This window comes from Python bivittatus, unplaced genomic scaffold (assembly GCF_059951505.1).
Source record: "Python bivittatus isolate LINGU-HERP-01145 unplaced genomic scaffold, Pbiv_v1 ctg000020_np1212, whole genome shotgun sequence".
Lineage (NCBI taxonomy): Eukaryota > Metazoa > Chordata > Lepidosauria > Squamata > Pythonidae > Python > Python bivittatus.
The window spans coordinates 27,196,070-27,222,152 of NW_028277030.1; the positions used below are offsets into that span (position 1 = coordinate 27,196,070).

Sequence of the window (26,083 nt, forward strand, 5' to 3'; positions counted from 1 at the left end):
AATGCTGCCTAAGCATCGATTCTAGCCGTTCCTAGAGCGGGAGAAAGAGAGCGAAGGACAAGGGTCGGAAGTTCCTTAGTATAATAGGTGGTACCCGGAAGGAGGAGGAGGAGTGGGGCTGCTCTGGCCCCTGATGTTATTGGTACGCCTCTCACCGCCCGGACATGGAGGAGTCGGTCCGTATACGCGGGGAAGACTTTGGAGGTGATGCCGAGTGGAAAAATATTTGAGCTCAGAAAGAGGTGATGTTTCTGTTATCTTCGTAGGTCTGTAGAATAGGGTAGTTTTTTCCTCCTTTTCTTTTTCCTGGAAAAATTTGAACCAATCGGTTTCTTCTGTTGGGATTGCTTCATCCACCTGGTGAGGCGGTGATGCGGACAGGCTTCACCGGCTGGATTTCTACCTGTGATGCAGATTTTCGGAGCTCAGAAGCAAAAGGAGGAAAAGAGAAGGCAAGTTTCCCTACCCTGAAATAACTATATCATGAATAAAATATTTGGAAAGTAAGTGGGATTATTTGCTTCCTCTCTTTGCAGCCACGGTTATATAGCTGTAGGAGCTTTTCAAACAACGTTGCCTGATTAATTTTTAATCAGGGAGATATTCTTCAAACCCTGAGCTTTGGTGTTAAACTTTAACAGCGTTCGCACAACTCACTGAAGAACAAGCTAGTAGACGTTTTAGTCGGTGCACTCTATAAACCCTCCTGTGTGACTGGTATGGTTCAGTCGTAATACAAATCCCGAAAATTGGATCATTGAATTAACTGGGGTTAAATTAACCATTGGGGACTGGGCTGTACAAATCCAACCTTTACGTCAATAGTTATTTGCTATGATAGGTCTGTATACAGTCTCTTGCAGAGGAAATTTAAATTGAGTTAATAACAAGCAGATGACATTTGCTCATATTTTGCTTCTCAGCCTCTTAAAGGCATCTAGTTGGTCAAAGAATATTGGTGTAGACTGGTTTTGACATATCTACTCTGTTGAAGGTAAATATTGAGGCATATTTACCCCAGTTGATTGCTGCTCTCTATATTCTTTTGGCAATTTGAGTTCTATCCCAAATGCGGTTGGACATCTGTGCAAAGTTCAAGTATATGTTTTTAAGACCGCACTTTCAATAGTATGAGAAACAGGATTTTCTTTTCTCTCTTTACAGCATTGGTTTTGATTCTATATCAAAAAAATAATGTTCAGAAAAGGGAAAAAGCGGCATAGCAGCAGCAGCTCACAAAGCAGTGAAATCAGTACTAAAAGCAAAGTAAGATATACTTGATACATTTTTATTTTAAGAAAGCGCATCTTAAAATACCACCTGTTCTCTCTACGGGTTGTCCGGATGTGATTTTGTTCACTTTTGCTCCAGGGGTGTGGTATTTCAGCTCCCATTAACTCCAATCAACAGCCAGTAATACAAGAAACTGGTATCCCCACTTTGAGGACACCAAGCACCTGACCCTGTTTTCAAAAGCTAGCAAGGGTTGAACACACTTTTTGTGAAGTTAGAGTGGAATATACATTTCAGAGAGTTATATGCTAGTCTGGGGTTTCTGAGTAGTCAAATACACAGTATTGTTTCAACCAAGGGCATCATTCCTAAAGAGATTAATTTTGTTTTTGCTTAAGTAAATCGGCTAAATAAAATATTTCTTCTGTACTGTTGAACTGTTAAGATAAGCTGCCCATTTTTATATGCTAATGACATGGAGGAATTGCTGAGAATGGATTATAAATGATGAATGAAATATTGCTTAGATTTTGTGTGTGTGTGTGAGGATTCTTTCAGAACAATTTTACGACAGTACTAAAAAGAAGGGGATTGTGGAAGGCTATGGCTATGTTCAGAATATCAGCGATGTTCATTGTAATGGAATGTGGCAAAGTGAATCTCTGCCACGGGCTTCAGCAGGGTGGGGTAAGGCAGGGGAGAGTAAAATACAACTAATGTATTAAGATGCAAGATGCAAGTACAGTATGTAAGGGTGGGATTTGCATCATGTTGACTCAGGTATCATTTTAGTGTGATCTTGGTTTGCTGCAGATGTTGCTGGCTTGGGCGAGGGAGGGGAATCATGCATCCCCACTCTTCTCTTCTTCCAGCATATTTTGTTTCAAATTTTTAATTTTTAATTAGTTCATATTATCTGTGAACCTGGGCAAAATTATCTCTATTTTGCTATAGTTCGCTAAATTAAAAAAAAATTTATAAAACCGGGTTGTTTCAGTGGACCAAAGTTAATGTTGGTTTAGGACTCAGGCAAAACTCTGTGGTTAACTGAAAATAGAAGTGAAAGCTTTTAATTTCCTCCTGGTGGTTTTACTATAGGTGAATGTCAGAGGAGGAAGGTTCTCATTAGGCTCATTTCCATAATAATAAATGCACGTTTTGATCATTTAAAAAACTCAACACATATAATATTGATTAGGTGTTGTTTTTTCTACCAAGTAGTGATTGGACCCTATGATGACTAAATATAACTTTCATATCAAGATCTCATTATTTTCTGTTTGGTTTTGGTGAATCTGAGAAAAGAATTTTATCTTGCCAGCTGAATTAAATAAAAGCCCATATTGAAAAGCTATCATCTGTTAAATAATTAGAACACATATGGTGTTCTAGGTTTAATGTGGTTTTCATTTAATAAAGCAGTTTTCTAAAAAAAAAAAAAAAGTTTGACCTGAATAACTTCATATTTTTCCTTATCCAGTCAGTGGACTCTAGCCTTGGAGGTCTTTCAAGATCTAGTACTGTTGCTAGTCTGGATACAGACTCCACAAAGAGTTCAGGTATGAAACTGATGGCTGTATAAAGGCTTTATATCTGTAAGACTATGTAGCTGAGTACAGTATTTAAAACAATCTGCTACTGTACGTAGGGATTTCTACATCTGGCATATTTTTTAAAGCAGAGAAAATATTTATATCCTTATGATCCTCCCAGCTGGGGTTTAGAGGATTTCAGATACATTGTACTGTGCAGGTTTAAAATAATGCACACAAGGACTATGAAATTGCATCTGAGTGACACTAGCCAGCTCTGAACACCCATTTTAAGAAGGCAAATTACAGTGGGTTAAGAGAAAGGCAATGAAGGTCATTGAGAATATGCTGGCCTTATGCAAGGCACTGAAAACCTGGTTCTTCCCTTGGGCATTGGGTCAGAATGTAGAATAATCCCATCTAGAAATATAAAAATATTGAATGGAATATGCAATGGTTGACCTCAGTTATTTTGTTGTTATTCTTCTGTTCTGGATATTTGTTATGTTTTGTTTTTAGTTCTATTTTTATGTTTCTAACCAATTTAAGCTCCCTAGGGTTGCTTTTATGAATTGGGTGAACATATCAATCAATCAAATAAATATGGAAGACTAGTCCTATGGGGAGATATCTAAAAAACTGTGTTTATTGAGCCTTGATTCTTGAGAAGACACAATGCTTCCCAAATGGAAGTGCTCCATAGAAGTGGGCAAAGATTCTCCACTGTAGTGGGGTAGATTTCAGTTGACTATTAGGTTAAACTTCTTAAGAAAAATATAGTTTGTCAATGAAGCTAATAACTTGAGTGATTAGGATATTTTTCTCAGAGATTTTCAAGCGAAGGCTAGACTGTTAAGGAATGCTCTAGATCTTTTACGTTCTAGACTGAATAAGGCACTGAACTGAAGTGGTTACAAGGCCTCTTCCATCATGGTTCTAAAGTGAGTTCTGTGAAAATAATGGTTAAAGGTGACTTTGATTTAGAGATAAAGGGTTAAGTACCTTTTCTCCTATGGACTTTTCCAGTATTAACACCAGCAGTTTTGAGAACATTGTGGTATAATGCTACTAAATCTTAGTTCAATTATGTGGGATAGGTCATGAACCTGACTCCGTTTTAATTTTAATGTCCCAAGCAGTTTGTTAATCATTAAAAATGACTTAGATGTGTGCTTAACTGTGTGTTTCTTTATAGGTCAGAGTAACAGCAATTCAGATACTTGTGCTGAATTTAGAGTGAAATATGTTGGTGCCATTGAAAAACTGAAGCTTGACGAAAGCAAGACTTTAGAGGGACCACTGGATTTGATTAACTATATAGATGTGGCACAGGTAAAGAGTGACTATTCTGGCTAAGATACTTAATCATGATTTATTAAATGAATTGAATGGATTTGCATGACATAAGCCATAAACCAAAATTCACAAACCATAATGACAGGCTTCTTATAATACTCCAAAGCAAAATCAAATAAACTACATTGGGCTTAGCTTATGTAAAGTACTTGTTTCATCAACTGTCTCAAGAATGTAGGTATAATAACTTGCTATTTATGCTTTCATGTCAGAATACCATTTTTGTTTCTTTCCAAAGCAAGATGGAAAGCTGCCCTTTGTTCCTGGGGAAGAAGAATTTATTATGGGAGTTTCCAAATATGGTATTAAAGTCACAACATTGGACCAGTATGTAAGTAATGAATGGTTTTAAAAGATGCTATTGGTATGGTTAGATGAGCAATATAAATTCTATTATCCTTCCTCTGCATGTTTAAAAAAAAGGCAAGGCAGATAATTTCCAGATTCTACAATAGCAAGTTTACGTATAACTTGTTGAAGCAGGGATGGCATTCTGTGGTCCTAGGCCTCATTCTGGGTTGTGTTGCTGACTTTTTTTTAAAATGTTTTGAGAACTACTAAAGTTTATTGAAACAAGGATGAAAATGAATGCATGAAGCCTCTGAGGGGCAAAATGCATCCATTTCCACTTTAAATTCCATCCAGAAGTGAGCCAGTTTTTTTAGGCCTATTGACTCAGAAACTGCCCCACCTCTACCCCATGAAGTTCAAAGTATTTAAAATAAAACCTTTCAGCTGAAAAGGATCATCTGCATCTGGTTTAAACACAGTAAAGATACTATTGGAGTCTTATTCCAAGCTTGATTGCAGATTTGAGTCCACGAGGGCTATAAAAATGGGGTCTGCATTGTTGCAATGACAATGTTGCCATGGAATGATAGTCCTCTTTCAGAATATTCCATTCATTCTATCTGCCCATGCCGTTTTCTATTGCTCTTTTCCCTGAGAGATTACCTGTCACTGGGTTATTGAGCTTTGCTTTGTGGGTTTCTCTTTTTAGGCTTTCCCCACCCCCCAGGGTAATTTGAACTTCTCCTTGTCTGAAGTTATGGATTTTCTAGTTCTCTGGATATGTAATACTGGATCAGATGATATGTGGCTGGAATTTCCTAGGGACTTTTAGTGAGTGCCTTATCCCCAAAGAAAAGCAAACATTATTTCCTTCCAAAAGTAATTACACATTGATGGTTCTGTCCCATCTTGTGTCCCTCACCTATCACTGGAGAAAAGGAATTTCTTTTCTCAAGAGATGGATAGCTAGTTTTTTTTATTTCTCTCACCATTTATAGTTAAATAGATGCACCATACATTTCAGTACAGTATTAGCTGCCTTAACTACAACACTAATCTAAGCTCCTAAAAATGTGAACTGTCATCACTACCTTACTGATAAAGGAGATAAGTTTTGCTAGTCTATGAATAACTCCTCATAATTATTATTTCCCTAAATAAGGCATAGGACAACAGTCTCTTTCCAAAGGCTAACTTTGAGGATTTGGAAGTACTGGTGATACGGTGTCTTTTTTTTCTCTCTTTCATGATAATTTAAATTAATTAGTGGAACTTTCAGGATGTTTTGCATAGACACGCACTCTACCTAATTGTCCGGATGGTCTGCTACGATGATGGCTTAGGAGCAGGGAAGAGTTTACTGGCTTTGAAGACAACAGATACAAACTTTGAGGAATATAGTCTTTGGATTTACCAGTGCAATAGTTTGGTAAGATTTCTGTGTAGTTTTTTAAAAAGCCACCTACCACCCACTCTTGACAAGATTCTGCTTAATGTATGTTGTGCTAATTCTTCTGCATTATGCCCCAATATATGTACTAGACCAAAATGTGACAGAATTGGTTTAAGCTTTTGGATACCATATAAACTTATGCAGGAGCAGGATTGTGACAGGAGTAAGTAGCCTGGTACCCTCTGGATGCTTTGATGCCAGCTGTTATCTGTCCTGGCCAGCAGAGCCAATGGAAAGAAAATGTAAGGGTTGTAGTCCACATCACTTGGAGGATATATTATTCCACTCCTGGATTAATAATAGAGAAACAGTACAGTCATTACAACCTGTGCTGTTCCTCTCCTAACAATATTTGATCATTAAATCAGTCATTAATGATCAGTTGAACATTAAATCAATCCTGCTCTTAACTTTTATATTCACAAGTTATATTCTTGTACTGACTCCCTATTGCACATAATAAGCATTCTTCAGCTGGAAATTGAAGGAGGACGTCCTGTAACATTAAAAGGTTTTGTATGCTGGTGAAAACAAACAGCTTATTATTATTTTCTAAAATGCAGGAACAAGCACAAGCTATTTGTAAGGTACTGTCCACAGCCTTTGACTCAGTGTTAACATCAGAAAAGTCCTGAATACTGTATCGTACATCATCCTGAAAAGGAAGTTCTTCTTGCTATGACTTCAACAACTGGAGAAAAAAGTTCACAACTGCTCCAAAATATTAATTTTTAAAAATGTTTGGGTATAATGTTCAAATAAAATACAATTTTGTCAATAACATTTGTGTTTTTAAACAATGGACCAAAAATTCACCCAATGCTAAATTACATTATTTTAACATTTCATAAATCTGAATAAAAAATTGATGAAGTATCTTCTGGATATTCACTGTGCTTTCTAAATCACCTTAGTTCTATGCACATTTCACTACTGAAATATGTCTTATTTAACATTTTTCTTAACTGGTTAAAGTCATAAAAATAAGCATATCATGTAAGATCAGAGTTAGGAAGGCCAGATTTTTTATTAGATTTACAAACTCTAAACATTTGGAATATCACTCATTTTATTCCAAAACTCTCAATTTGTTAAGGATCTTTCTTTCACACAAACACAAAGAGGCAATAGGAGGCTTAAAGTAGTTTATTTTTTCAGTCTAATGACTGATTTAACAGAAGTAAAATTAATCATGCTCCAATTATAAATCACTGCCTCCAGACACTAAAAATAAGAAATGATTTTAGGTTATACAATGTATACAGTTGCTCTGCAACTAAACAGTCAAAACCATCACAAAATTATACATCTCAAGTAGCATTCTGAACTGCATTTTAAGTGTCTTATGCTCCTTTAAAAATGGTTAACACAGTAATCTTATGTGCTTGGTAACAGTTTGTTGAATATTGCCACCTCTGTTGTTGGTCATGAAGTCTGAATGAGAGAGTTCTGTGTATTTTTTTTTTAAAATCCAGATTACCTAACCAGTTATGACTTAATGTCACATGTCACAGAAACAGTATTTTAAAATAGAAATGTTTCTTACAAGCCTACTGCCATCATACTGATGTAGCGTGAGAAAATACTCTTATTTAAGATTGTCTAGTAGCCATAATCAAGTGTTTTACAGGATATCCGAAAGCTTCCAAATTGAGCTCCAACCATGTTCTTCAGGTAAATCGCATCTTTAGGCAAATTAATGAAATTTATTTTTTTGTCTGACAGAGCTACATATATGATACATTCTATATTTGATGGTCTCCTTGGTTTCAAAAGAAGTTTTGGCATTGGAAAACCATTTTAGCCCAAGCATCTTCTGGTATACATATGTAGTACAGTTCATTGGATCCTACCCAATGTGAAATCTGAGGGTAAAGAAGCTTCAAAAGGCTACTTTGCACATAGTTGTTGACAGATTCTGTGTTAAACACTGTATGTAATGTGCAAAATAACGTGTGAAATTATTTCCTAGAGTTTGCCAGGTATATAAACATAAAGAGTCAAAACCCAACTGAATTAATCAGCATCTGAATAAATGTGTAGTGGCAAACTATTCTTCTAATATACATATATTCAATGGGAACTTTGAATATGCAGACTTAGCTTTAAACATACAACAAAACTAGCTTGAAAATATTCCAGTTTCCCCCTCCATCGCACTGCAACCACTCATATTGTTCTTAATATCGGCCAACTGATTTGCATCAATACATCTGGCAAATTGCCTCAAATGTACCACTTCAGCAAGGCAACAGAAATATTGAGATCCAGCATTTCCCCCCATCCAATATAAATATACGAAAGGGCTCTTCCCCCATCTGTTTCCACTTATGTTAGCCAATATATACATAATTTCTGTGTCAGAAATTCAAAGTTCTCTTGATAAATCTAGAGATACAATAGTCACAAAACTTGTGATCAAAGCCAATGTGACCTGGACATTGATATTCTATTCTATGCTACCGGTGCACATTTTTGGTAGCATATGCAAAATAAAAACCGTTACAATATCACAATATACAAACATTAAAAGGACATAGCTATGTTCTGTAAGAGTCTATTCATTTTGAATTATGAAATCTATTCACAATTATTAACAGTGTTAACTACCATGTTCTAGAATATATTTCAGTACACAGTGCAAGTCCACAAACAGACAGAACTGCTTGCAGGACAGCAATGTTTACCTTAGCACAGGACCGTTTGGATCAGTGACTACTACACTGTTGACCACAGCAATCTCTGTATGAACATACCACTATGTGCTTTACAACTTGTTTTCAAAGAAAAGGACTGTAAGTAATATTTCATAAACTATTTCCCATTTAAATTTATCAGCAGTATTGTCATGGGTCCCGTCCCCCCCCCCCCCGTTTACCTCAAGGGTAGTTATTGTATGGCATAAAATATTTATTAACTGCATATTTAGTATAGAAAACTATGACCTCATATTTATAAAATGAGGTAATCAGATTTCAGGTTTTAAAATATCTACACATCAAATTACTAAAATATTTCTTCAATGCAACTGAGGACCTTCCTAACCAAGCATCTTCATGAATATTTATGCATATTACTTGTGTATGCTGCTCCAAGGAAGCTGTAATTTCCAGCATTCCAACATTATGAAAAATTATATTCCCTGGGTAGGTTTATGCACACAAATCATAGAAAGCAGCATAATTTTCCTTTTTCCTAAAAAAAAAATGCCAGTTAGGAAAAAAAAATGCATTCTCTAAATATATACCACAAGCTCCATTTCTCCATAATAGGGAGGTTGCGGTTAGAAAACCAAAAGCCTTTTGTCTTTAACTACATTTCTCTGGGGGAAAGAGAAAAGTATCCTGGTCCATTCCCAGGAGATTCAACTTCTGTTTAATCTATTCTACCGGAATCTGGAGCAGCAGCCTTTGGAGGCAGCCTTCCACTGAGATACACCCAACAGCCACATGCATTTTTTCCTTGGACTGCTTTATCTTAAAGCTTTTCCCCCGACTTTACGCACAAGGAGAGGTTGGCAGGGAGAATAATACCTTCTTTCTTTTCCCCATAAAGTGATAAATATTCCTAATTTCTTCCTTTGTATTACAAAGGTATAAAATATTAAACCCTATTAACAAAGTAAAGGTACTCAGACCTCCATTTGTGCCAGTACAAACAATCATAAGAAAACATAGGCTATTGAACTAATGGGAAAATTGGACTGGGTTATTAGATCCCAAACTTTTTAACTCTTGCTATGTAGCAGGTTTTGACCTTTCATTGGACTCAAAATTTTAAGCTTGCCAATGCTGCTGCCTAAAGCAGAGTCATTTTCAAGCACATATTCCTCACCAATTCGGTGTTCTGATACTCTGTTCCTGTGCATCAATAACCCTTTTTCAACAGACTTCAGTAGGAGATGGATTTTCTTGCAACACTTAATGCTTATCTATCTTATTTGAGGTTTCTGGATTTGTTTTTCTGTAACAGAAATGCATGCTATGTGAATGTACTTGCACAGGTTTCCTCAAATGTGCTTAGATTATCACTAGGACATTAAATAAGGTTGGATTTCTATCACTTTCAGTCCTTTCCATCCATGCATTTAAAAAACAAATATGATTGAGATTGCTATTTAGAAATCTTTTGCAAAAGACTTCTCCCCACCTTCCCTGGTCAATAAATCTTGCAGATGGCTGTGGACAAGGATAAGAAGAAACTCCACCATGCCACAAGCAAGGGGAAGTTCTTTTTTTTTTTTTCAGAATGTTTTAATGTACTAAGTAAAACCAAGAGAGACTGTATTTCTTTAAAATTAAGTTTGAATTTTCAATTCACTGTCCTGAGACTGATCTCAAAAGCCACAATCACCACAGAAGTTAAATACTTATTAGCTTGAAATTGGCACTAAAATGTAACATATTAGTGCATTCAAGGCATTAATTTTCTAGCTCTGTTAATATGCCTTTCACATTTTCATGGATTTGGGATCTTGTGTTTTTGTAGCTTTCACCAATCATCATGAAAATTTTTGAGTGGCTCTGTTGTTATAAAACTCCCATGGAAAATACTTTTAAGAACTGCAATAATGAAGAGTCAACCATGTTGTCATGAATTATCCCAGTGAGGCACCTGATGATGAACAGGGAGTCCCAATGAAATCTAGAAAGGGAATCTCTCTCCACTTGCAGGGAGCTGTTTAATCCACAATAAAGTGCACAAATGATACAGGAAAAGCACCTTTCCGGTTAGGATCTCCATCAATATGCCCAATCTGAAAAAGAGAACATATTTTAGAGTAGTAAAGAGATACATTTTTCAGGAAATAAATGGCACTCACATAAAGTCCAAAGTCCATTGTCCAAAATGTAGCCACGTACAAATGCTAAAGCACAGCAATCAAATGATCTCTGACATAAGTAGTAATGTAGCTTTATTTCCAATTCACAATAATGACAACTAATAAAACAAGTTTAACATATTCTCAGTTCTTTTTAGCCATCTTAAACTTAAATTATTTAAAGGACGTTGATTTTTTAAAATAAATTTTCATCCAGGTATTTTTGTGTTGACTCATTTCCCAGAGGTGTTCCCATCTATATCTGAAAATATAACAATTGCTATTGTTCCTTTAAAAACAATGTTTATTCTGAAGTTTCAAATACTGAATTCACAACACACAACTGGGCCAATGAGGGGGAAAGATGAGAGGGTCAGGTTAGCACCAATTGACCTAATTCAAATAATCCTTGAATTAAAAGGATTCAGTCAGAGGGAATTGACTTAGTCCAGATCATATCCAGTCTTGCACAGGATGATGTTAACTTTCCTTTGAGAAGACCCTTCTGCTTAAGCTCTGAAAACATTCCCAAATGTAAAAACAACAAGGATGTGCCCATGGTTACTTGTGTATGTTCCTATGGTCTTCCTTTCTCTACTTCCTAAGTTGTTAATCTTGCACCTCTGTGCAAGATGCCTGCTGTTGCTCTTATCCTTCATTAAAGGCTCTGTTTTTCTTGCAAACAGTTGGAGCATATTTTCTTCTCATGAGCCATTTTAGGAGAATTGGTCTGGCAGTCAGGATGGAAAGAGGGGAGGATGGAAAGAGAGCTTTTTCACTGCTTCCTCTGGAAGCCTGTCTTCTTCTGTCTTGGCTTTGTTGGCGGAGGGGCTGATGCTAAGCAGAGATCTGTGAAGCAGCAGTTGTGCTGGAAAATAGACTGCTAGAGAGAAGAGCCACTCTAGGGATAGGCTGCCAAAATAAGTTGTAGTTGCACAAGGTAAGTGGTAGCTGCACATATTTATGAGAATTAGGGGTTGGAGCTTGGTCACTTCCCCTCCTCTTCCTTTCCTTTCCAGCTTCCTCCTTGACCAATGCATTAAGGACCAGCAATATAATGAAACTTTGCCACTATTTTCCTGGTACAAGAGCTTGATGAACACCAGGAATTTCCTAGAGAAAATGGGTGGGGACTCTGTTCCCAAAATGGAGTTTTCACCCAGGAATTGTAATCATGTGGTACCAGAAACGCTGATATGGGCACTTTACTGCATTAGTGATAGAATGTGTTAACAATGTTGTGGGAATACAGCAAATGAAATTTCCCTTCTTCAATACCACAAGACATATATTGACCTATAAGGAAAGTGACCCTGAATTAAAATAATTCCCCCCAAAAGGAAGTTTATACTAATTTCTGATCTTTACTATATCCTCAGTAAAAATGTATAGGTCAATTGTTGGGGGGAACTAGCCTTCCTGCAATATTTCTGTCATAAATTAAGGAGAAAACAAGCTATTTAGGCACAGCATCAACTCTCTTCTCCACTCTGAACATGCCATCACCGACAGCTTTTGAGCCAGATTAGCAAAAGACAATTACCACGTTCATATAACCTTCTATACCCAAACCAACATGCGATGGCTGGCTCACATGACATGCTAAGACAATGGCTGGGTTCCCTTCAACATGCTGAGCCACAAATGACACAACTCCATTTTAGCCTAGGCTTGCACACTGCATCAACCCCACCATTCAGCTGTTCATTCACCTACCCTACTTACATACAGATGCCCCAACTAGACTGGCAAGGATCCAATTTCCTTGCCTGAGCAGGAAGGAGAGTTTAAATGGTGAGGGGGGGTGGGCTCCCTGCTCTGCAACCTGTCTCACTCCCAGCTGTTCAGGAAACAGCCCAGCAGCAGCAAAAAGAACAGTGCAACTTAATGTGGAAGTACCTAACTGAGAACTTCCTTTCCACGTCCCATCACGAAAGGCAAGGGGAACCTTTAGGAGTTGCCACTAGAAAGTGCTCTAGGCAGCTTGAAATAAGTGTTCCTAAGTGGTAGCTTTCACTGAGTTCTGGGGATAGCAGGGTTGGGTTGGGTTGGGCTGGCTGGGGAAGCCTAGAGGACAAGAGGTACTCCACTCCTGATCTATCCAGATATGAATTCTGTACAAAGGGAAGGAATAAAAATGTCTCCAGTTCAAATTAGAAAGAAATAAAGTTCACATATTTCATAGTAGGCACTTCTGAAACAGACTACTTCGTCTAGGAAGTCAATTCTGTGGATTGTTGCTTTATAACTACAGATAGCAAACTACAGGTTTTAAATCCCCTACCAGCTTCAGCTGAAAATAATACTTACCCACCATTCCTGATCTTCCTCCCCATCAACTATGATGATATCACCTTCTGAAAATGTTAGCTCATCTGGATTATCTGCTACACAATTATAGATTGCTTTTACTCTCTTGGGCTTTGTTTTTGACTGTAATAAACAGAGAGAAAGATGTATAAAAGGAACCCAGTGTTGAAAACATAGACCAGACACCACAGAAATAGGCCACAGAGATTGTCTCTTCTCCAACAGATAGAGGTAGCAGAACACAGGAAAGAGCCTTGTACCAAAACCGCTACTGGTCCGTCTAACATGAGTGTTGTCTGTATTGAGTAGCAACAGCTCTCCAGAGTTTCAGGTCAATTTTTAAAGAATTATTTGGATAGCCAAGTAAACCTGGGAACTACAGCTGAGGCATGACCTTTACCGTATTACTTTTCCCTGCTTGTATTCTTATGTACTTTTGCCTTCTAGTACAACTTCTCTTACTAGCAAAGGTAACACTTTTGTTCACTGCACTTCTCTGACAGCATTCCATCATAACCATGATCATTTCAAAATCAGAACAGTAGTTAAAGTCAAGAGTTACCACATCTATTTCTGAGAAGCAAGACATCACTCTTTATAGATAAAAGTTATATAGCTCCTTCTGAAACATGTAAAAGGATTTTTTTTTCTGATGAGCTATTTAAATTCTGGACATTTCGCTGAATGTTATTTCAGTGAGTAACTACTTTGTTTGCTTTTCTAAGCAGCCATCTGTTAATTGAAATGACACACTGTGCAGCTGTGTCACAAAATATTGGCAACTCTAGAAAATACCTCAAAAATATAAACCAACAAGATAAAAAACAACACAAGAGAGAGCATGACATAACCACGGGCAACCCACAATTATTCAATATTCTAACCATTACATACAGACTCATCTAGCAGACTGGCCCAATTGCCCAAGGAGAAAAGCTACGTCTTCAAAGCCTTATGGAAGACCACAGGTTGGGGCCACCTGAATCTCAGGGTATATATATGAATGTACAAAGAGCAGGTGCTATGATGGAGAAGGTTCATTTCCTGGGTCCTGCCAGATGACACAGTTTTATAAAAAGGACCTGGATCCATTCTGTTGGATCTCATGGGATGGGCAGAGATATTATTCTCCTATGCAAAGTTTTATCTCTTACAGTTACAATGGGATAGGTATAAAATACAGCTATGTTATTCAAAATTATAGTTGTAATTTATTATTTATAGTTAACTCCCAGTTCAAAGACGCTATTTGGGCTAGATTTTCACAGCTTGTTCAATATGCAGTTATATTTGCAACATACAAACACTTTTCTTTAGAACAGTCCGAGACTTCCATGTGATTTCAAGTAAAAGTTCTTCCAGAATAAGTGATACATAAAAATCCAAATATACCTTCTTGTTAGTTTCTCAGTCCAAACAATGTGTCTGTATTCAATGGGTAGCAAACAGGGCCAATGGATTCTGAAGAAATTCCTTCCCCTTTTAGAGTAGTTAAGATTCTATACAATGTCTTTAACTTTTAGCATGGAGAACTGCCAACTACAACCTTTTAAGAGAATGACCTATTTTCTTTACTACTTACTATTTGGGACTTCCTTGGCATTGGTGCTGGAGGTTGGATTGGAACTGATATGTTGGTAGAAGGGGCAATTTGAGATCCAGCAGTCTCAGATGCAGAGGAAGACTCAACTGCTATTAAACAAACAAAAAATTAAAGCTAACTTGAAAATAACAGACATAGCTCTATTATTAGATACTTTCTCATGTCATTAGTCTTGTTCACCAAGCCATTTTTTGTAGCTCTACAGAAATATACATCATGTCTCACATCAAAAGCCCTTAAACTATATAATCGGAACCAAGGATGCAATTCAGCGTGTACTAATCATAATTTTAAAATATAGATAAGAATGGTATATATGTCTTGCTCAAATCCTTTGTTAGCAAAATCCTTATGCTTATCTTCTCTGCCATACATTCTTTATAACTACCCAGAAAATGCTGGGGTGATTAGTCACTGCCTCCAAAAATGTACTCTGATGGAGAAAATACTGTTTTTGTTGTTATAGGGAACCCTTCTGTGCATAAAGCACTCCCCCAAAACCCACACTGTGAAGTCAGTTCATGCACCTTTTGCTACATATGAAATAAGCCTGTTGATTAGTCCAAAGTTACTCCTGGAGGAGTAGAAATTAACAAGATAATTTTTAAAAATAATTACCACAAGACTGCTGCAGAGATCCAGGCCCCTTACTCTTGTTAGTTAAGTTGGATGACTTGTCAGTCCTATTTAGGAGGGAAGCAAAGATTACTCTCCATCATTGCCTCCCATTTAGCCCATCATCACCACCATCACCATCATCATCCCATTTATTTTTTGAAACCATATTCAGCATGCTATTCTGAACGGCACTTTTAACACATATTGACAAATGTTCAACCATATCTTAAATATCTCCTTAAAATAAATATCTGACAAATAACAACAGCAACAACAGCTAGAATGTTCAGAAATGGTCATTCTACCTAGAGAACTCTAAAATTCAAGTTGACATATCTGGAGAGGCCTTAAGTTAAAGAAGGCTGCTCTAAAGCTTAGAAGCAGTACTCGTTTCCACTGCCTTTTTATTCCTTCTTTCAACTGTACTCTACGCACAACAAACTATGAATTGGAAGTTTTGGAGAAAGCATGTCACATGGGGAGATGCAATTTTTTCCCCCAAACTACACTTCTCTGTTTAACTGTACCAGTAATAGGGACCATCTGTTCTAGAGAAAGGTCTGGCCAGCATGTTGCCTTTTTATTTATAACATTGCTTCTGATTGGCTCCACTAAAGCTCACAAGACAGGTATTCAGATAAAAATAAACATTATACCATTAATATGCTCAAGCAGGATGTTCAGTTTAGTCTGATGTTTTTTCTCGTGGCAATAAGGGGTGCAATCTAGATTGGACTTTCACGATTTTGTTATTAAAGCTGACCTCCCACCCCAATGCTTTGAGTCTTATCCTTCCCCTGCCAATGTCTCATCAGAGCTTCCTCTTGCTCATCATTTGAGAATGAATTAAATCAAGAGGACAAAACCTTCAAGAGAAGCCACTCAACATAAAGTGCAAATAATAAGTAGAGTTTAATATCCAGGCCACAATTTGAGTATGTGTGTATGTATATATATACATATACATACATACATACATACATACATACATACATACATATATATATATATTTTTTTTAACAGAACTTTTAGAATGTAAATCTCACAAATTACCCAGAAAGAGGCTTTTTCTGAGCTATTCGACTTGGAGGCTGTGGAGGAAGTGGCGGCGGCGTGGGTTTGGCCTGCGGTATAGTTGGTTGTTTTGACTGCTGGTTCAAAGCTTCAAGAACACAGGCTGTCTTTGCAGCTGGAGGTGCTGAAGAGAGGATGTCTATAAAAATGCATGTACAATAGTAATCTGATGATGAATGCTGGAATGCTTGAAATGAGTCCTCCAAATAACATAATGCTTTAAAAGCATGTTTTATTTTAAAATAGGAAGATAATTAATCTTCCTTTTATACCAAAAGTTAAGGCTCAAGTCACAGAATAGGCTACAATCCTAAATAAACTTTTCTGGAATTCAATTAAATAAGAATACTTCTGCATATACGTGAAGGGAATTGAATTGTAAGAAACTGATGATACATGGTCTTAGCTGTTGTACACATTAGAAGTATTTAGTTTATCTCATTTGAATAGATTCACTCGTGTATAGCCACCCACAATCCACTACATTAACATGGTATGGACTGAGTATTAAATATAATGAACGCATGCACTCACAAGTTCTTCAAAATTCTCCTCTTGTTTTCACTGCAAGAGACTATCATGGATGTCTCTCTAGAAAATCATACACTGAAAGCTAAACTAGCAGAAAACTGATTAATTTAAGGTACTTGCAGGGTGTAATTCCATGGCTGGTAAACATACTAACCTTCATGAGAGGTGTTTAACATCATCATGTTTTTAATAATATTTTCCATGAAATACACACAGCTCCAGTATAATTTCAGAAGCAATCATTAGCAGATCATCCCAATGCAAGATCAGGATAATTAAATAATATTTGTGTGTGTGTGTGTGTCTGTGTGTGTGGACAGTCTGAACTCTTTGCAAAGCTACCTGGAAATACTGTGTCCTCAGCTCTGTTTGAAAGAAATTATTGATATTCAGAAAATAAGATAGCAAACCTATGTTCACCAGAGAGAAAGAAGAATGAGTTGTGGAATGGACAGTCAAGGCCAACCATGATTAGATGCAGCAAAAACCAGGAAAGCAGTGGAAAAGAGCAAACATACTTGTAGATGTTACACGCAATGGTGGAACAGGGGGATGGACAGTTGGTGGATCTGATGAAGACCTTTGCCTGCTTATGCTTTCCATTCCTAAAGAATTTGTCTTCCACAGTGTGTTCGATGAAGAAGTTGTCTGAACAGCACTGCCAAGAAATGAAGACTGAACTAAAAAGAAAGGAGAACACTATATTATTATTATAATCACAGTTGGCTGTGAAATGAGCAAATAGCTCTACTTCAGTGGACTGGCTGCAATCCAGAAGTACATGTACTTCAGATTTAAAGAAGGACTGGGCCATTTCTAAGGCCCTGTTCTGACAGGTATCATTATCATGAATCATGTGGCATCAAGGCCTGGATCAGGCATTACAAATGCAGAATACCTCACATTTGAGAACTCCACGTGCCATGTCCCATGCCAACATTGCTCCAGCAATGTCCTTTCTCTACAATATTCATCTTTTCAATATGAACATTTGCAACACAAACATCTTCACTGGTACAACTGTATTCATGTTGGCCAGGAACTGTACTCTGAAATCATGTTCATTTGCAGAAACAAACAAAAAAGTTACTGACATGGCATCCCAGAGGGGATGAGGTTCTGCAGAGCACTCTGCTTTTCTAATGTTGGAACAGAGCTTCTGGATAAGGTGTGTGCCAGTTAGTCCATGCAGCCATTGCTCTATGGAGTCAAAAATGTCATATTACCTTCAAACAATAATTTTCAACAGGGCACATCGTCAAGATGTAACTATATTCCTTAATCCAATTTGTTTAACACATTTTTTAAACACAGAATTATTGGTGCTTTCGTGCAATTTTAAGACGATTCAGTTAATACCATAAATGGTAACATAAATCATGCTATTTAGGGAAATGGATAAAACAGGCAATTGAGTTAGGATGTATAAGGAAAACAACTGCTTTCTCTTATCCCAGCTGATGAGCTGGAACTTTAAGTCTCCTGATATGATATGATGGCAGACAAGGCAATGATGGTTGCTCCCACTTCCTATCATTTCTTTTTTCACCTTCTGTGGCAAATTGGTTGCCAGATATGCCACAAAACAGATATGTAAAGGGGGCAGATGACAGATGAGGAAATGAATGGGCGAGTCAAATGGCTACTTTGCCTCCTGTAGCATTAGGTATCTTAGAGATTTCTGGCCATGTCACAGCTGGTGAGGTGAGGCAATTATATATGTTAATTTGTGAATCACTTCTTCCCTGATGATCCAACAAGAGCTAAGAAGTACTTTGCTGATAACCAACATATTGAAATAATAGGTTTTGAAAAGCAGTAACAACAGCAAGGAAAGTTGTACAGTTTGTTAGTTAATGAGGCAAAAGCAGCAGCCTAGTTTGCTGAGAGGACATACTTAGCTTGAGAGCATAAACTGTGTATATCACCAAGGAAAAAGAAAATAACACCCAGGCTGATCTTGGCTGGGCCTCTGCACCCTTAAATGCTGCGATTTTATTTTAGCTATTTGTCCTCACAAAATATTAATTAATGAAAAGTTTGCTCCTAGAAGTACGGTACTATGTTCTCTAACAGGGAGGTGGAAGCAGTGCTGTTGTACCAAAAACCCCAGGATCCCACTACTTTGGCTGAACTAGATGGGGCTGCAGGAAATGGTAGTTTCCTGTATGTAGAGGGCCACAACTTCCTTACCCTGTTGTATAAGCATCCCCCATTCAGAAAGCTGAATGTTCTGCTCTGCCAACTTTTTTTTTGTTTGTTTCTGAAGAAGAAACAAGAGCTGAGAAAAAAACACGTCAATCATCCATTTCTTTCACAATGCCCATACCTGCTACCTCTGAAAGGTAATTCAATCTATAAAGTGCTTCACTGTCCCACTTTTTCAATCTCTCAATAAGCAGAGCAATTACAAACTCTCATTTTATCAGAATAGCTGTCATAAATGCCCTATGTTTATTGAGACAATGTTCTCTTGTAGGAGGAGCAGAAAATATATTAAAAATCGTAAAAATGAGAGAGACACAGCCAGCAGCACTGGAAGCATTTTTCATATCAACCAGTTAGGGAACGTTGCTGCTGCTCACATGCAGCCTACATATAGGGATGATGAAGGCATGTTCCCAAGCCCACCCCTTGCACTGACACACACACACACACACACACACACAGTGCACATATAGCCTCCACTCCATCAGTGGAAAGAGACAGCCATGACCCTGACACACTCAAGACCTCTTGCATCCCTCCAGTTAGGGATTAGATACATTTTTTATGCTCTTAACAAGTGATTTATACACTCAGCCCTCATGAAGGAGGAGACATATGACTGCATATTCTTGGCATAAAAGCAGAAAGCACACAAAGCCCTCCAAGGGAAAACTTCAAAGTGACCTCAGATATTTTCAGCTATTAAGCTTGGTCCTTTATGCTGTACTTTTGGATTTTAAACAGATCTTCAATCTCATTTCTAGAAGAAAACACTAAACCAAAAGGAAGATCTTAAGAAAAGGTTGATATCTGATTACTCTTATTTATAAATTACACAACACTGCAAAGCTGTGTTGAAAATCAGATGAAATCCATTAGGCCACCTATGGAAAAGTTCCAACTTGTAGGGGGTGAAAAAAGGGTATTTTCTTGCTCCTCTTCTGTTCAATTTCTACATCAACCCATTTAGTTGAGCATTTGACCCAATCTAGAGCATCATTTCCCAAAGCTGACATTTTTCCATGGTTCTTTGTGCAACTGATGCAGTTACACTATCAAAGATACACTAAATTAAGGAGGCTCTCTAAGCACAAGCTGCATACTGCAAAAAATAATATTTACAGGTTAATTACCACAAGGGTAAAACTGCAGTACTTGTGATAAGCTCCAATCAGAGAAATTGATATTTGAGGAGATTCACAGTAGTATAGTTTTGCAAGCTGCACAGCATACTTCACATTTATTTCCAAAAGACTTCCAAAAAAAGTCACTAAGCAATTTGATCATTAAAATCAAGAGGAAATAAACTTTAGATTAAATGTCCTACTTTAGAATGCAGTTGTTCATAGCCAGTGAAACTGAATTTCTACACTGAAAATTGATGTAAATATTTGAATTCTTGATGGAATTTAGTTCTGGCTTTTATATTCATTTGCATCTTCAAACAGCATAATAATGTAACCATTTGTTCAAGTTATAAGTTAGAAATCTCATGTGACATATCCCAATACAACAAAAGTAATGATAATAAAACTTGGCTTTTTGCTTTTATTGTCAGATATTTTTAAAAAATTAGGCCCTGATTCTTATATGGCATTTAATTTCAGCATATTCTTTTTTCTCTTCTCTATTCTGAGCGTACAGAGCAGAATCTGCAGTTTAATGCCAAGTTAAAAGGAAGTCCCCTCCAAGCAATGTATAATTTTAGTATTTACTTGGACAAATTAACAATAAACCCCACATCTTCAAAGGGGGGGGGGACTAAACAGGCTCCTGCAGTTCCTCATCTTGTAAAGCATTAGAGCATTAGTACCTTTTCCAATATTTCTGGGGGGCAAGGGAGGTGCATTGGTAACAGGTGCTGCAGGCTGGACTGGAGGTGGGCTGCTGCTGAGAACGGCTCCATAGGTCTCATTTTGTAACAGGCTTGGCATAAAGCTTCTCTGTTTGTCCTTGGCTACATTGGCAGCATCTCTTGCCAGAGAGGCGACATTAGGCTGAAGCTGGCTTGATCCTAGCTGATAGAAACTTACAGGTCTGTCCTCTCTTCGACTGGGGCTGGCTTGCTATAAAAAAGAAGAATCCAAAAGAGAGCCACATTGGCAAGTGTTTTAAGTTCTAAATATACTAGACAGGAAGTACTGGAGATTTAGCGTCTTTCTGCAATAACTAAGACATTAATTCTAAATACAGCTACCATGGGGTTATTCCAACTGGATATACTTCAAAATGCACCTCTTCATTTTTTTAACTTCTCCCAATTATAAATAAAACAGAAACCTTTATACATGTGTGAGTGAGAGAAAGAAAACCTATAAACAATCATGGAAAAAAGGAATGTATGTTTAAGGTAAAGAGGCCAAACATGCAGCCTGACAACTGGAGGGCGACAGAAGGACTATTGTTTTTGCTGAATACACATTTCAGGCAGGCATAGATTTAAACTCTAAGTGTTTGAATGGCAGTTGGGGTTGAACTGGGGAGCTTGGACTAAAAAGGACCCAAGGTCAAGTCCTCCCTCAACAAGAAACTCACATTTTAGGAAATCTCGTTGTAAGCTGCCTTGCAATAATACATGGACTAAAGTTAAGATGATACATTTATTAATGTTAACAAACTGAACAGTCTGTAGATTAGAGAAGCTAATCTCAGTTTTGTATCTTTGCTATGAATATAAGGACACAACTCTGTCATGGCTTAAGGCAAGTGGAAGTGGTAAAATTCAATCATGCCTTCAAGGTAATGGTATCAGTTGTGTATTAACAGCCCTTAATCTTCTTTTCTCAAGTCCCTGTAGTCTGAAAGCCTATTAAGAAATTAAGCAGTGAAATGCTTTTAAATTCTCACTTTATCACTGAATTGGACAGCCACAAAGGTGAAACTAAATAAAACATTGGCCGAAGAGAGAAATGTCCAATTTACTTCTTTTTTATTTGCATTTGCTCTAGGATGGTATGGAAATCTGCTATATGATTATGACAGAAAATGCGGTCCCTTCAAAACAATCCATAATGAAATTCTGTAGGCATTACAGGTAGTCCCCAGTTTAAGAACCAGTTTCGTCCCTAAGGTCTGTCCTTAAGTTGAATTTGTATGTAAGCCAGAACAGCATTATTGTATAGTACTGTATAAGTAGTATTGTGTAATTTAACTGTGTATTTAACTCAAATTTTGCTACAATACACTCCGTTCTTAACTATGGATTGTCTTTAACTCGGGAGTTCTTAGCCCAGGGACTACCTGTATTCAGTACGGATATCAAGCTGATGCACAGATTCTTTGTGACAGCCAGTAACTTCCTTAGCTACTTTTTATGAAGAATATAACAACATCTCCTATTTTGAGTTTAAAAATTGATCCTGTAACAACTATACATAAACACAAACATTTGAGTTTTCTGCGTTAACTCCTAATGTAGGATTGATTCTTTAAAGTGCTTCTATTTCAACAGTAAAGTGCTGAAAGAACACATATTAATATACACCACATGTCATGGATTACAGATTTAATCTGCACTGCAAGCAATGTTTGAAAAAAAAAGTGAGCTGGAAAGTTGACTGATAGCTAGGGCTTGCATTTGCTTAATCAGATGTTCATTGTTTTTGTGAATAGAAAGGAAATACAAATCACCATCTTCTCTAGGAAGGACAGCTGGAGAGGACTCCCATCACATAGCAACCAATGGCAACTGCCAGTGATTAGCAATCAGAGAGGGAAGGCATTTATATCTTTAACATATTTACCACTCCAATCTCCGAGAATCTGTGTTAGCTCTGAGAGGCTGACAATGATCCTAAGAACTCTCTCTGCCTTTGAACTCGCTCTTTATCAATGTAGTATAAAGGCCAAACACTGTAATGGAAAGATTGCACAAAGTTCACTTTGTTTTTTAAAAACTGAATTGCTTTTATATGTCATAGCCATGTTGTTGCTGTTTTTAGGGCTACTTTTCCCAACAGGCCAGAATATGAAGGGACAAGAAAGGATTCACTATTGTTATATAGCAGTGATTCATTTTGTGGAGTGGACATTAGCTAACTGACTGACTATGGAAATACAGAAGTCTAGAGATATGGATAGTTTAATCTTGAGTAAATAAAAGGCATGGCGTTCAGAAAACATGGTTTCACTAAAAGGCAAATGTGGAAAACAGAACATCATGATTCTCTTGATATATTATATAATACCATGATTATATATTACAATGCTTAGGATAATACTGTTAGGATAATGCACTGTATAAGCTCAAAGAAAAATGGTAGCAGAAAATGACAATCCATATGACATAGGAAAAATATAATAATCTTCTTTCTTTATATCTGTCTGTTCCAAGTGTAGATAACACAGTGCTCGTGGCCTACAGTGTATCCATGGATACCTCTTTTGGAATCCAGTAATTTCCTTCCCTATCTGTTCATAATATTGTATAAATTAATCTAATTAATAAAAGGTGGGGGAGGTTTCTGACAAAGTAGATCGCCAGCCTGCAGCATCAACTTTATTTCCAAGAATATGTCTGGGCTCTCACTGTTTTGACTGGAAGCATGCCAAGAAAAACAACACACGTAAACTGAGCGGACGTAGGGGATCAGAGAGAGTGGCGGGAAGCAAATGCACTATTTTGTCTTTCTGGTAAATGGGAGCTCTGTTTTTTTAAGTGCCATACCTACCACAGCAGCAATTTGTCTGTCTGTAACTGTATCATGGTTTTGGACAGCGACCACCCATACTCTCAAAATTGCCTAATGGACCAGAAAAGTTGCTTGCTCCTAGTTTATTCCTTTTTCTGCTGTCTCATTCACAATAGCCTGTTACCTGAGAAATCAGAAGTATTTAAGAGTGCTTCAATAAAGCCACAAAGTATCCAAATGCATACCTGCAGTTTTTCATCCATATCATCATCACTTTCATCCAAGTCTTCATGAAGTAATCGCCATTCATATTCCACATGAACGTGAGAATTAAGCCGTCCAGCTAGAGCCTGAGCAAGCTAAAGAACCAAAGTTAGGCTTTATGAAACCCAGTCCATATCAGTGATGTAAATTCAATATCTTTAAACAGATCTGGAACCAAGTTATTTTCTATTCCCCTTTCACTTCTTTCTTTTTAAGTGCAAAATTATGTTGAAGATATTTAAAGAACCTTATAAAGGTTTTGATTGAGAACTTATTTATAGAGCAAATAAAAAATACCCCAGCGAGGGTCTTGTCACTATCCCCCAATAATGTAATTTAAATACCACTATGAGACGTTTCAAAGGAATTATGGAAAGGACTTGTGATTAATTATTGTACATTCAATATCTGATATAGCCCTTCTGAAACTGCGTAGTTGACTATTTCTCCAAAGAACCTGCTCTGCTTTTGGTAAAAGTGTGAAAAAAATACCTGCCCATAAAAATCTAGTATCGCAGTAAGAACTATTCTTAGAAACACATAAGCTCACCAGCATTATCTATGTTCTAACATTATGGGGATGCCACAGGATTTTTCTAAATTTTCTAGTTCTTCTGACATTAATTTGGTTACAATTTTATCAGTTCAAAAAAAATTGAGGACAAATGCATTTTAGTAGATGCTGTCCTGGAGATTCTTAACACTATTCAGTTTAGAGCTATTGGTACATATAATTTTAAGAGATGATTCTCTCTATGATTACAGTCTATCACTTTCAGTTCCCAATGTGAAGGCTTTAAGTCCTGGAAGGTGGTTGACTAATTTGCAAATAAATATCAAAACCAATAAAACAAATAAGGAAGAAGCTTTCCCCAGGGATGACCAGGCTGATACTGATTAGGAAAGTAGATCCCAGAGCTTAATAAGCACTCAGGAATGTCTCTCCCAGAAAACTCTTCTGATTTTCAGCCACTGCTATTCTGAGCTGAATACAGTACTAAGGAATTCAAAATCAAACAGCTAGACAAGGCATAGGAAATTACAGTTGGAATCATATCCTCACTAGAGATTTAAATCAGTGGCCTAAGACATCTAAATTCTGTTCCCTATCCATTTCCTTCCTTCAAAAGAGCCTTTGTGACCATGAAGATCACTGAAGAAAGTGCTTTGGCAATACATTATTAATGTTTCTATTAAAGTTTCAGTATATTGATAACTCTGTTGTAATTCAAATGCATTACCTCTAGATATGGCAGTACATATGGAAGGGGTTGTCCAAGACAACACAGTTTATATACATCATGTACCGTTTCAGCTAATGTAAGGGAAGTACATGGATAGTGCTCTACTGAGCTCTATTAAATAAACATTAAGAATGTTTCCAACATTCTTAGTAAAATACCACAGAAATCTCACATTAACCTTTTAAATAACTGCACATTGTTCTGCACTGAAAAAAAGAAAAGAAAGAAAATCTTACCAGCTCTTCACAGCGTGTGTGCTTTAAGCGTTTAGCTATATCAAGTGGTGTCTCTCCAGCTTCATTTGCTGCAAATCAGTGAAAGGAAAATGTTTCATTTTTGTTTGTAACTTTAATTGATATTACTAAAAACATAGTATAAGTAGTTTACAAAATGAAAATAAATTAAACATTAGGCACAGTTTGGCCAAAGACAGACATCTTAGTTGCTACTTATTTTAAGTTTTTGTTTTTTGTTTTTAGATTATTTTTTATTCTGCCTTTCTTATTTTTATAAATAAACATATCTAATACTCCTTCCTCCTCCTATTTGTCTTTCTTTAACTTGGTGGCCTTGTATATGTTGATGTGCAACTCCTATATCCCCTCATCAGTGGTCATACTGTCTAGGGATCATAGGAACCAAAATATAAGACATATGCTGGGAAACCAGGTGGGGGGAAACTGGCTTAATTTATCCATGGGATTAATTCATGTTTAGTGCATATTGTCCACATTATAAAACATGATTCTTCAGCTTAGCTGAACATTTTTCTCACATTATAGAGTCATACTACAGGTAGTCCTTGCTTAATGACCATTTAAGGATGGTTTGAAGTTAAGAGAGCCTCGGAAAAAGTGCTTTACAACCTGTACTCGCACTGACGACCATCACAAACTGTTGCACCACCCCCATG

General features: G+C 37.0%; 2 protein-coding genes across 11 annotated transcripts in view; one reads left to right on the forward strand and one right to left on the reverse strand.

The window, feature by feature from the left end:
- Nucleotides 1-32: 32 nt before the first annotated feature.
- Nucleotides 33-6,741, forward strand: ITGB1BP1 (integrin subunit beta 1 binding protein 1). Of its 4 annotated transcripts, none has more exons than XM_007441065.4 (7): nucleotides 33-452; nucleotides 1,165-1,266; nucleotides 2,714-2,792; nucleotides 3,961-4,097; nucleotides 4,360-4,452; nucleotides 5,692-5,841; nucleotides 6,429-6,741. In XM_007441065.4, exons 2-7 carry the CDS (start codon nucleotides 1,195-1,197, stop codon nucleotides 6,498-6,500), a joined length of 603 nt encoding a protein of 200 aa, XP_007441127.1. In that variant the 5' UTR covers nucleotides 33-452; nucleotides 1,165-1,194; the 3' UTR covers nucleotides 6,501-6,741. The 4 variants fall into 4 exon arrangements, with proteins under 4 accessions (XP_007441127.1, XP_025030702.1, XP_007441126.1 ...); XM_025174934.2 differs by having other exon boundaries at nucleotides 35-503; nucleotides 5,680-5,841; XM_007441064.4 differs by having other exon boundaries at nucleotides 36-452; nucleotides 5,680-5,841.
- A 132-nt stretch (nucleotides 6,742-6,873) lies between these two features.
- ASAP2 (ArfGAP with SH3 domain, ankyrin repeat and PH domain 2) overlaps nucleotides 6,874-26,083 on the reverse strand; it is a 111,617-nt gene continuing 92,407 nt past the window's right edge. For 3 of the 7 annotated variants that reach the window (XM_088136386.1, XM_088136403.1, XM_088136417.1), the window contains 9 exons: nucleotides 25,407-25,474; nucleotides 23,908-24,021; nucleotides 20,845-21,097; nucleotides 17,342-17,503; nucleotides 16,272-16,431; nucleotides 15,219-15,283; nucleotides 14,580-14,689; nucleotides 12,998-13,120; nucleotides 6,874-10,621 (listed from right to left, as the gene is read on the reverse strand). In XM_088136386.1, coding sequence (XP_087992512.1) covers nucleotides 10,547-10,621; nucleotides 12,998-13,120; nucleotides 14,580-14,689; nucleotides 15,219-15,283; nucleotides 16,272-16,431; nucleotides 17,342-17,503; nucleotides 20,845-21,097; nucleotides 23,908-24,021; nucleotides 25,407-25,474 — 1,130 coding nt within the window. In that variant the 3' untranslated portion in view covers nucleotides 6,874-10,546. The remainder of the gene's footprint in view (nucleotides 10,622-12,997; nucleotides 13,121-14,579; nucleotides 14,690-15,218; nucleotides 15,284-16,271; nucleotides 16,432-17,341; nucleotides 17,504-20,844; nucleotides 21,098-23,907; nucleotides 24,022-25,406; nucleotides 25,475-26,083) is intronic. The other 4 variants (XM_088136394.1, XM_088136388.1, XM_088136410.1 and 1 more) reach the window with 4 other exon arrangements.